At 39.2% G+C, this 12181-nt stretch overlaps 1 protein-coding gene across 1 annotated transcript in view; it reads left to right on the top strand.

Annotated features, from left to right (window-relative positions):
* HMCN1 (hemicentin 1) overlaps positions 1-12181 on the top strand; it is a gene marked incomplete at its 3' end in the record, with an annotated part of 531222 nt that overhangs the window by 273173 nt on the left and 245868 nt on the right. Inside the window, exons 20-24 of the mRNA XM_079726768.1 lie at positions 3195-3307; positions 5718-5877; positions 6731-6899; positions 9720-9847; positions 11758-12030. Coding sequence (XP_079582894.1) covers positions 3195-3307; positions 5718-5877; positions 6731-6899; positions 9720-9847; positions 11758-12030 — 843 coding nt within the window. The remainder of the gene's footprint in view (positions 1-3194; positions 3308-5717; positions 5878-6730; positions 6900-9719; positions 9848-11757; positions 12031-12181) is intronic.

Here is a 12181-nt window from a genome sequence, read left to right as displayed (position 1 = left end):
AGTTGATTCAGTCTTTTTAAGGGCCTGGATTGGAGAATCCAGTTATTTCCAAATTTTGCTTGTTCCATTGAAATTTTCAGTGGATACAGGCCATCTTCTTTTTAATGTGTGCTTCTCATTGTAAATAGCCTCTTCCACCTCTTTCAATCTTATACCAATCTTGTACCAATCTCCGCCAACATTATGTGAGATATTCTTGAAGAAATACCAAAGTAACATTAAATTAGTTGAGTAAATACATAATGTCAAATTGGGTATAGTTGTGTTTAACTATTTTTTAAAGAAGATCAGTCCATACATTTTGCAGAGGGTGCTTATGGACCAGTTTGAGAATCTACGGTAGAAATGCATTCATGTCATCTCCCTTTGGCATCTAGCAACTGCCTAGAATATTGTGTTGAGAAGAATTCTGATATAAATTTTCATTTGGGTGAAAGAGTGACATGATTAGTTGTGATGTCTGCCAGATCCGAGGAGTATGGAGAAGACAGACAAACAAATGATGTGGTTTATCAAGATGCAAAAAATTTTAACAATTAAAAGTTAAAAGGTCATTTCACAACATCGTTTCATCCATCTTAGGCCAAAATGAGTAACTGATTCAGTTAATAAGATTAAGAAAAATTAACCCAGCATTTGACATGAACTAAACCAAACAGCTATTTAGAGGATAGATTTGCCTTTGAGTTGGATGTGATGCAGTATCACAAATTCTGTATACCTCTGTATTTGTGTTAATTTCATCAGTCTGCCTCTCCACTTTTTTTTTTTTTTTTTTTTTTTTTTTTTGCGGTACGCGGGCCTCTCACTGTTGTGGCCTCTCCCGTTGCGGAGCACAGGCTCCGGATGCGCAGGCTCAGCGGCCATGGCTCACGGGCCCAGCTCTGCAGCATATGGGATCCTCCCGGACCGGGTCACGAACCCGTATCCCCTGCATCGGCAGGCGGACTCTCAACCACTGCGCCACCAGGGAGGCCCTGCCTCTCCACTTTTAAGAGTATTTATTATATCCTGAGATAAACCATAATGGAAAAGAATATTAAAAAAAGAATGTATATATATATGTATAACTGAGTCACTTTGCTGTACAGTAGAAATTAACACAACATTGTAAATCAAAGGCTCTCAATGAATTCTTAGAAGAATTGAATTAACGAATGCACATATAAGTGCAAATTAAAATGACAAACTATTTAATTGTCATGTTGATTTATATAGATTGACAATCTGGAAAGAAAAACTCTTCCATACTCAAATGTCATCAGATTTGAAAACCGTTGCCTAAATTTGCCACTTGCCTTTATAGCTGTCAAACTGAATATGTATTTAAGAAAATGGCTTATTCCATGTTGCCATAAAATGACAGCAAAGTTGAAAGTTGACTGTTCCATGATGATTCTGGAAATTAAATTTCTCGCTTTAGAGAGTAGCCTGACATTCTTGTCTAGGGCTGGGAATTTACTGCCTATTCTTTAAGAAGATATGATCTAAAGAATAATCCCAGCCTTAGGAAAATACAAGGATGTAGCAAAGCTCATCTAAGCCTTTCAAAAGGAAGCTTTTGCACTGAGGTCTCTGGTTTCTCTTGTTCTGGCAAACTTCTACTCTGGGGTAGCTGGGATAATTCTAGAGAAATTTGACTTAAAAACAAGAGCCACAGCGAGTGCTTGAGCTCTAGGAAACAGCTCCAGTCTCATCTTTCTGGGGGAAGGAAAGGAAATTCCTGGTATATATTGGGCTTTTATTACGTTCCTTGTGCTGTGTTAGGTACTTTCACATATGGGAGCTTTTTTTTTTTTTTAAGATTTATTATTTATTTTTTATTTTATTTTTTTGGCTGTGTCGGGTCTTAGTTGCGGCATGCAGTATCCTCGTTGAGGCATGTGGGATCTTTTGTTGCAGTGCACAGTCTATTCATTGTGGAGCACGGGCTTCTCTCTGGTGGTGGTGTGCAGGTTTTCTCTTCTCTAGTTGTGGCATGTGGGTTCCAGAATGCATGGGCTCTGTAGTTCGTGGCACACAGGCTTCTCTCTAGTTGAGGCACCCGGGCTCAGTAGTTGTGGCACGTGGGCTTAGTTGCCCTGCGGTATGTGGGATCTTAGTTCCCTGATCAGGGATGGAACCCGCGTTCCCTGCATTGGAAGGCAGATTCTTTAACATTGGACCACCAGGGAAGTCCCTGGGAGCTTCTTTAATCAAATTCTTTATTTTGAGAACATTGAGTATTGATAATTCTTTGTATGCAAGCTGGTTATGATGAACAGATATATACAGAATAGAATGATGAAGTCTTCCCTTTCCTTTTGCTTCCAATCATATAATGTCAGTTCTTTAGTTGCTTTCTAAAGTCAAAAGGTATGCATTCTTAGTGAAAAATATTGACTGGGCTTCCCTGGTGGCACAGTGGTTGAGAGTCCACCTGCCGATGCAGGGGACACGGGTTCGTGCCCTGGTCCGGAAAGATCCCACATGCCGCAGAGTGGCTAGGACCGTAAGCCATGGCCGCTGAGCCTGTGCATCCGGAGCCTGTGCTCCACAACAGGAGAGGCCACAGCAGTGAGAGGCCCGTGTACTGCCAAAATATATATATATATATATATATATATATATATATATATATATATATATATATGTAGACTTAGAATCTTGTATTTTAGACTTTTAAATGTAAACTCCTGAGGCCTTTCAAGCTTTACTTTTGAATTCCTTTTACGAAAATAGATTCTATTTTCGAGGTTAAATTTAGTAGCTTGCTAAGTGATTCTTGTGTATAGACAGGTATTTAATCTGTAGTGGTTAAACAGTCCATTTCTCTGGAGGTGAGGTTAAGTCAGTGCACTGCAGCTTAATGGGGTAATGGAGAATGGTGTAAGATATGTTAAGTGTGTAACTCTTAGGACGTAGTTCTAACTTGAATTTCCTGAAAATACGATTACCTTCAGTCCTCTCATTTTTGTTAGGAAAATCAACTTAATTTACTTCTTGATTTTAAGTTTTTATTAAATTCTTCAGATTGCAACTATTTTATTTACTTTATTACACTCCCTTACAAATTGCCATACATTTCTAACAGAAAAGGTTGTCTTTGCTAGTTTTTAGAAATATTCGTATATCCTGAAAATGTTCAACTTTAAACTTGTGAGGCTTAATGGAAGGACGGGTGCTCAGATTCTGCATATTGCTTCCTTTTCCAGTTCTGCCAACCATTCAGCATGGACAGCAGGTACTCAGTACCATTGAAGGCATTCCAGTAACTTTACCATGCAAGGCAAGTGGAATCCCCAAACCATCTATCATCTGGTCCAAGGTAAATGACGTATCTAGTGATGTTTGTTAATAATATGTGTTGCTACAACAGTATTTGAATATTTTCATACATGGAACTTGTCACTGTACCATAGAACCTTACAGAAAGGAAAACCCATACAGTCATACCTCTTAGAAGGGACCTTAAAATCTCCTTAGTGCATTCAACTACTTGATGCTTAAATAGTATTAACACAACAGTGAACACTAATACAGCACATTCTTTGTGCTGGGGACTTTTCTAAGCACTTCACATGTTGTAGCAGATCCTTTTTTACTCCCTGCCACATCCCCTAAACCCTTTTGACTTAAGCTCAGCTCTGGTGGACTGCTCCATGCTGTCTGCCAGGGTCACTCTTCATGCATGTACCTCTCTAGTTTGGGGACTCAGGGCTTTCTGCAAAACCCCACAAGGCCACTTAGCCTGCTGAGTGGTCAGGAAGTATAAGAACATTAAATCCTGGGAGAGGGAGGTGTCCCATATAAATGTCCCACTTCTCATCTATCAGAAAAATCCTTCTGGGGTGCATCTACATAGTTTCTCAGAGGGCCCCGGGCACACTGAGCTTATAAGCCCAGCCACGGAGGAAACCAGGGCAGTGAAACCCTTTGTTAGCTTTCCTTCCTTCTTGCCTCACTGTCCAACTGTCCTCTTCAAGCCCCTGGGAATCACTTTCCAAGTAAACTTCCTGACTCCAAATCTTTATCTTGGACTCTGCTCTTCTGGAAGCCAAAATAAGACACATAGATGAACTCATTTATCCCCCTCAGTATCCCTGTCATGAAGTTCTCTGGCTTTTCCTTATGTTCTTGCAGTGAGGAAAGGACTTCCTTCTTCCATTTCCTGAGGAAGTCCTTTCCATCTTTCAACAGCCATGAAGATGGCATATTTTCTGTAGATAAAATCTGGTAGAGAGAAAGTAATGTAAAATGATGGCATAATAATGAAATATGGTGTTTGTATATTTAGGGTCACAACCAAAGTATTTTGTCATAACATCTGATTTTAGACTTCTAAAAATCTCTGAAATATAGAGAAGTTGGTTTTGACATCCGTAAATTAAATTGAAAGGTTAAGATTTCTGCATCCTGGGCACAAAACTATGGTGGTGAAGCTGATCCCCCAAACTGCACAGTCTCTGGTACTGAGTAGAATTTTAATGCATTTTAGGGAAATATAAAAATGAAATCTTCTGGGACTTCCCTGGTGGCGCGGTGGTTGAGAGTCTGACTGCCGATGCAGGGGACACGGGTTTGTGCCCCGGTCTGGGAGGATCCCACATGCCACGGAGAAGCTGGCCCCGTGAGCCATGGCCACTGAGCCTGCGCGTCTGGAGCCTGTGCTCTGCAACGGGAGAGGCCACAACAGTGAGAGGCCCGTGTACCGCAAAAAAAAAAAAAAAAAAAGAAAAGAAAAAGAAATCTTCTTTACAGGATGGGCTTTGAACTGGGATCATGCACAGAAGTTAAGACTTTAGGCCCCCAAGCCTGCCTGCCTGGGTTCGAGTTCCAGTTCTACCACTGACTGACTCTTTGGCCCTGGGCAAGTTACTCTGCCAAGCCCCCAGATTTAATGCTGTCATCTGTGAAACAGGGGCTGTGGTAGTTCCTACTCATAAGATTGTTGTGAGCATTAACATAATTAATTCATGTGAAGTGCTCAAAACGGTACCTGGCTTAGCATAAACACTCATCCCATCTGCTGCTACCTCATCCCCTCCACTTTTTATTTTTATTTTTTATTTTTTGCGGTACATGGGCCTCTCACTGTTGTGGCCTCTCCCGTTGCGGAGCACAGCCTCCGGACGCGCAGGCTCAGCGGCCATGGCTCACGGGCCCAGCCGCTCCGCGGCATGTGGGATCTTCCCGGACCAGGGCACGAACCTGTGTCCCCTGCATCGGCAGGCGGATTCTCAACCACTGTGCCACCAGGGAAGCCCCATCCCCTCCACTTTTAAGTAGCTTTAGAATGAAGGGGATCGGGCCTCCCTGGTGGCGCAGTGGTTGAGAGTCCGCCTGCCGATGCAGGGGATACGGGTTCGTGCCCCGGTCTGGGAGGATCCCATATGCCGCGGAGCGGCTGGGCCCGTGAGCCATGGCTGCTGAGCCTGCGCGTCCGGAGCCTGTGCTCCGCAACGGGAGAGGCCACAACAGTGAGAGGCCCGCGTACCACAAAAAAAAAAAAAAAAAAAAAAAAAAAAAGAATGAAGGGGATCTCGTTTGCTATGAAGAAATGTCACCTTTGCATTGTTTGTTTAATTTTTCTTACAGAGAGCTTTCTTCAAATTAGCATTCATTCAATCTAGTATTTTCCCCTTTAGAGATTTTTTTCTTCCTCTCTTCCTCTTCCAGACATTAAGTCACTCCTTTATTATCTTAAAAAACACTTTTTGCCCTGTGTCGTTTTGCAGAAAGGTGAGCGGATTTCCACCAGCAGTGCTAAGTTTTCCGCAGGGGCTGACGGAAGTCTATATGTGGTGTCCCCTGGAGGTGAGGAGAGCGGGGAGTACGTCTGCACCGCCACCAATGCAGCCGGCTACGCCAAAAGGAAAGTGCAGCTGACCGTCTATGGTGAGAGCCCTCGGGGAGGAATGTTTTTCTTTGACACTGTCTGTCTGTGCCAAAACTCACATTTCTCTCCCAAATAATGTTACTAGAGGGCTGTACCCCTAAAGTGAACTACTCTTCCAAGTTTATAGTTTTGTACAAAAATGCATTTTTCCTGCCAACCAACATCTCCTCTACTTAGATTCTGATTTAAAGGGAGAGGAATTGTATAGCCTTTTGGAAAAATTTTATGGTGTTTTCCCAAGGAGTGTGCTTATGGCACCCAACCCTCTTTAGAAACACCACTTAGGGGGCTTCCCTGGTGGCGCAGTGGTTGAGGGTCCGCCTGCCGATGCAGGGGACACAGGTTCGTGCCCCGGTCCGGGAGGATCCCACATGCCGCGGAGCAGCTAGGCCCGTGAGCCATGGCCTCTGAGCCTGCGAGTCCGGAGCCTGTGCTCCGCAACGGGAGAGGCCACATCAGTGAGAGGCCCGCGTACCGCAAAAAAACAAAAAACAAAACAGAAACACCACTTAGTTAAAACTCCTAACAAAGCCAAACCTCAGCTATGTCTTACTTAGTGCTCTGCCTTGAGAGGTTACTTTTACAGATGCTAGATTCTAAAAGGGCATTTCAGCTGACCTCTGCATTGTGTTCTGAAAGAAGGAGCTAAAAAGGAAAACTTTCTAGTCATTTTCCATTAAGCTCTCACAGTGTGTGTTCATGGCAAGCTTTAGATATGTCCTGAGACTTTGGAACAAGAAGCATCTTTTTGCAAATTACTGAAGAATATTAGTAGTCCACATTTTAGTGTGAATTAAAGTGTGCTTTGTTTTCAATGTACTGTTTCCCTTTCAAAACTTGTGTTTATTTTAGTAAGGCCCAGAGTGTTCGGAGATCAACGAGGACTGTCCCAGGATAAGCCTGTTGAGATCTCAGTCCTTGCAGGGGTAGAGGTGACACTTCCATGTGAAGTGAAGAGCTTACCCCCACCCATAATTACCTGGGCCAAAGAAACCCAGCTCATCTCGCCATTCTCTCCAAGGTAGGGGACCTGGGATGAATTGAAACATATGAAACATAATCTCTTGGGACAGGTGACTATACTTGTTCAGGTTTTCAAATGTCTCAAAAAAAAAAACCTTTTAAATTTGAGATAATGTACATGTACATTCGAGCCTACAGAAAATATATATACCTTCTAAGTCATTCTTTAATAGCAGAAATGCTAACACCCAGATTTGACATAATTTCCCAGTGGTGCACTCTACAAGGTAGTTACGAAAATGGAGTGGATTTGTATGTAGATTCTGGTTAGCACAAAGTGCATATGATAAAATTCCAGTAATCCCAGAGGAGCAATAAAACACAATACATTCTCTAATATCTAGGATTTGACTTTCATTAGATGACTTTATAAAAATCTTCTTGATTGAACTTAAACCGTTATACAAATAAAGGCCCACTGAAACAATATATTTGCTAGGCTAAGTGACGTGGAAAGCAGAATGCCAGAGCCCTTAAGAGCGCAACCTTTGTTGCCATGCAGGTGTGAGTTTTAATTTACCTCCACCACTTAAAGCTTACCTGAAACTTTGGCAGTTTTTTCAGTGGGCCTCTTTGAACCTCAGATTTCTTGTTTATAAAATGGGTATAATACCTGAAAGGATGATATAAGATCATGTACATTCCATATCCTGTCTCTGGTTCTCAAAGAATGGTAGCAATTGCTGTTTTAACTCAACATCATGCCAGAAGTTACTGGCGGAATAAGAATTATAGTCTCTAGCTCTTGTCTGTTAGACTTGTTGATGTATAGTTATGAAGCTATAAATTCATGCCACAGTAGTTTCCCTACCACTGGTGAGAAAAAAAATAAACAATTAAGGACTACTTTACTATTTCTTTGAAAAAATATTTGCCTCGAATATTTTTGAATAGAAGAAATACCATATTTCAGATAAAGTTGAAGTTTCATTGTTCCCCTCCTCAGTCATAATCTCTTTTCTCCCTTCCCAGGGGCAGAAACACTGACACAGACTTGGTGTATACCCTATGCATACATCCTTAAATAGTATAGAATATTGTTTTCTCTATTTTTAATTTTGTTTTGTGTACTTGTTTTCAATTTACCATGGTAACATGGTAAACATGTTCTATATTATTATTCTACTGCTTGCTTTATTGAGTCAACATTTATCCATTTTATACATATATTCAGTTTATTCATTCTAACTACCATATACATATTCTACATTTTATTTATACATTTCCCTGTGTATGGACATTCATGTTCTTGTTTGTTTTGGCTTTCTACATTTTCATCTCTTCTTTTTTTTTTTTTTTTTTGGTTTTAGAAACAAGGATTTTCAGGGAATATCTTTTTATATCTCTCTTTGTATGCATATGCATGTTTCTTTGTGACTTGTACCTAGAACCCCAATTTCTAGTTAGAATGAATTACTATTTTCAGCTTTGTAGACACTGCTTAACTGCCTTCTGAAGGGGCAATCCTGATTTACCTTCCACCAACAGAATATAGGTGTACCTTTTGCCACATTATAATCACTGCGTGGTGTTGACTGACTTAAAATTTTTTGCCATTCGTCTGGATGTGAAATGGTGTCTTGCAACTGTCTTACTTTTCACGTGACTGAATTCTAGTGAGCCTGGAATGTTTTCCCTTGTTTGTTGGCCATTTGTGTTATCTGTGAATTGCCTCTTTAAACCTACTGCAATGTTTTGGTGACTTGTTTCTCTTTTTCTTATTGAATGTAGAAATTTGGTTTTTGTTCTCAATAACAATCCTTTGTTTGTTGTATGTGTTGAAAATATCTTCTCTCAGTCTACTCCTAGCCTTTCAGGTTTATGTATGGTGTCTGGTTGTACAGAATTTAAAAATTTCTATGTAGCTCAAGGTGTTAATCTATTATTTTTTTAGATTTGTACTTTAGGAAGATCATAAACAGCACTCCAATGTTTTATTGCAATTTTTAAGTTTGTTTTCACATTTTGGATTTTAATACATCTGAATTTTTATTTTGTGTGTAGTATTAGGTAGTGCTCTAATTTTATTTATTTATTTTTCCCATGTGGAGAGCCACTTGCCCAACACCACTTTTGAATAGTCAATCCTTTCCTGACTTTTTGTAACACCACCTTTGCTATTGCATATTACATGTTGAGTTCTCATACATGTTTAAGTCTTTTTTTTTGAAGGGTGGGGTCCCATCTTTAACTGTTTATCTATTTGTCTGTCTCTGGGCCCATAGCACACTTTATTTGTCTTAGCTTATAAGGAGTCTTGATAGTAAGTAGGTCTATTTGACCCCCTCCCTGTTAAAGCTATTTTAGCACAATTAACATAATAACATTTTTATATGTAGATCTGGTTTACCTAACTACATAAGAGGAATATATTCAGTATATATCTGAGAATTGCATATGTACCTTTTTTTGCCTTTACTTTAGGACACTAAACTTTTAAATGAAGCATTGTAGAAAAAAGCAATAATGTGTTCAGAGTATATTTAAAGTTTATTAAAATGTACATTTGCTTTGTAAAGCTGCAACTTAGCAAAGCAGAGAGATGTACAATTATTTGACGATGTCAGGCCCTTACATTAGATTTAAATGTAAAAGAAAACTGATTTGGTATTTGTAAGAACATCATATAGAATGCACAAGACAATTTTGATAATTATGAAAATTCCTGACTTTTAAGGTGTATAGAAATGACATTATAGATGGGAGAATTGTTTGAAAAAGAGCTTGCAGAGTAGTAATTTCACATTGAATTGTAGCTGCATAGGGGATATTTAAATCCTCATACTTTATGGTCTACTCTCTGGTTTCTTTCTTCTAGACACACGTTCCTTCCTTCTGGTTCAATGAAGATCACTGAGACCCGCGTTTCAGATAGTGGGATGTATCTTTGCGTTGCCACAAATATTGCTGGGAACGTGACTCAGTCTGTTAAATTAAATGTCCATGGTAAGTTTTGAAATGAAGGCATATGCTATGGCATATACTGGCCACAGGGAGACCTATTGCCCCAGTTTCTTTGATAGTTAACCTCAAATTGTATAGAGAGTAATTATAGAAAAATTTTCTAAAATCTGAGACTTGTGATTTTCTTTCATTTACTCTGAAATCTTTATCTGCCATCTGTAAACAGCTCTCCCCTTTTTCCTCAGATGCACAGTGTTAAAATTTTGGATCTCAATTTTACTAGATGTCTACAGTCATTTATGACTATTGTTGATACACCGTAAAAAAAGAAAATGTGTTTAGACCGGTGGCTTTTTGTTGAAGTGAATGTGAATGCTCAAGGAAGAACTTAATAGCATATAAATGGTCATTTTCAATGTTTATAGAGCTCAGCTACTGAAAACATTCTGCTCCTGGGATTTTTTTTAACTACTTTAAAACTCTCTAGGTAGTCTGCTTTCTTCTCTCAATTTGCCATAGTCTATCTATTGATAATTACTCATTCATTCAACACATGCTTAGTGAGCGCATACTGTAAGCCATGCATTCAAATATCAGAAGAAATTTTCTCAAATAGTTTTGACCTGATTTCACTCTCAGATCAGTCACTGCAGTAGTGTCCTCTTGACTGTGGGATATGAAATCCAATGAGAGTTCTGTCATTTACTAGTATTAGACATATTACCTACCCTCTTCTATATTTAATTTTCTCTTTCATAAAATGATGATAATAATACAGGCATATCTTGGAGATATTACTGTTTTAGTTCCAGACCATCTCAATAAGGCAAATATGGCAATAAAGTAAGTCACACAAATTTTTTGGTTTCCCAGTGCCTATAAAAGTTATGCTTGGAGCCTGTGCTCCGCAGCGGGAGAGGCCACAACAGTGAGAGGCCCGTGTACCGCAAAAAAAAAAAAAAAAAAAAGTTATGCTTACACTGTACTGTAGTCCATTAAGTGTGCAATAGCATTATGTCTTTTAAAATAATGTACATACCTTAATTTAAAAATACTTTATAGCTAAAAAGTGCTAACCATAATTTGACAATGCAGGGTTGCCATAAAACTTCAATTTGTAAAAATTGCAAGATCTGTGAAGTGCAATGAAGCAAAGCACAATAAAATAAAGTATGCCTGTACTATCAAACTTAAAAGTTTGTTGTAAGGGAAAACCTTTAGAATATACTGGTTAAATATTACGTTTTAACAAAAGGACAGAGGAATGGGGTTTGTTAGGGAAGTAAAGTACATAAATTCTAATCATATTCTTAGGAGTCAGCTTGATTCTATAGTTCATAATGCTTGTATGTGGAACCCAATACTACTTGCCAGTGTTTTGATAAATTATCTCATTTAAATTTCTGAAGGAATGTAGATAAAGGGAAATAATAGAGACCTTATCTTGATTTTCTCTGAAATTAACAAAAGCTTTTATTAGAAATATTTCGTACTGTCTGGCTAAACCTTCCACAAAGAGAACAAAAACTAAGAATACATGGAGAGAAATGCTTTTTGTTTTACTCACTTAGATGATAGAAATTAACTGGATTGCCATTTAAGAGGGCTTTAAACCTTAAGTTATTTATATATTATAAGAAATCTGACATCATTAAATGCTTACTTTTCCTCGAGTTTGGAATGAGGAGTTTTATATTCATTATTTCCCATAATCTTTGCATTGTATTGGTATTGAAGAGGTTATTTTGCCTGGATTATCAAGGAAACAGGCCTCAGGAAATTTACTGAATTGCCCTAGATCACACAGCTAGTTACGTGGCCTGAGCCTGGATCCAAATCCTGAGATTATTCCACTTTCTCATGCTGCCTCTTGTTGAGGAGCTCTCATTTAAAGTGAGAAAAGGAGGAATTTTTTAAAACTTGGGTTATTAATACTCAGTTGTTGTTTCCAGTGCCTCCAAAGATACAGCGTGGCCCTACAGTTATGAAGGTCCAAGTTGGTCAAAGAGTGGACATTCCATGCAGTGCTCAAGGGACACCTCTTCCTGTAATCACCTGGTTTACAGGTGGAAGTGCCATGTTGGTTGATGGACTGCAGCATATTAGTCATCCAGACGGAACATTCAGCATCGACCAAGCTGTGCTGTCTGATGCTGGCATATATACATGTGTCGCTACTAACATAGCAGGCAGTGATGAGACGGAGATAACGCTACATGTCCAAGGTGATTTTTGGCCTAGGAAAATGTTTGTACAGTGGGGGAAAAACCCTGGAGTCTATACAGAATATATAGTCTTGGATGGTCTTGGATCACTTTCAGAAGATTTCTATATAACTTTTATGGCTCTCTAGTTAACTTTGAAAGGAGAATGATT

The sequence above is a fragment of the Hyperoodon ampullatus genome (assembly GCF_949752795.1).
Source record: "Hyperoodon ampullatus genome assembly, chromosome: 2".
NCBI classification, from domain to species: domain Eukaryota; kingdom Metazoa; phylum Chordata; class Mammalia; order Artiodactyla; family Ziphiidae; genus Hyperoodon; species Hyperoodon ampullatus.
This window is presented reverse-complemented; position numbering and strand designations above follow the sequence as displayed.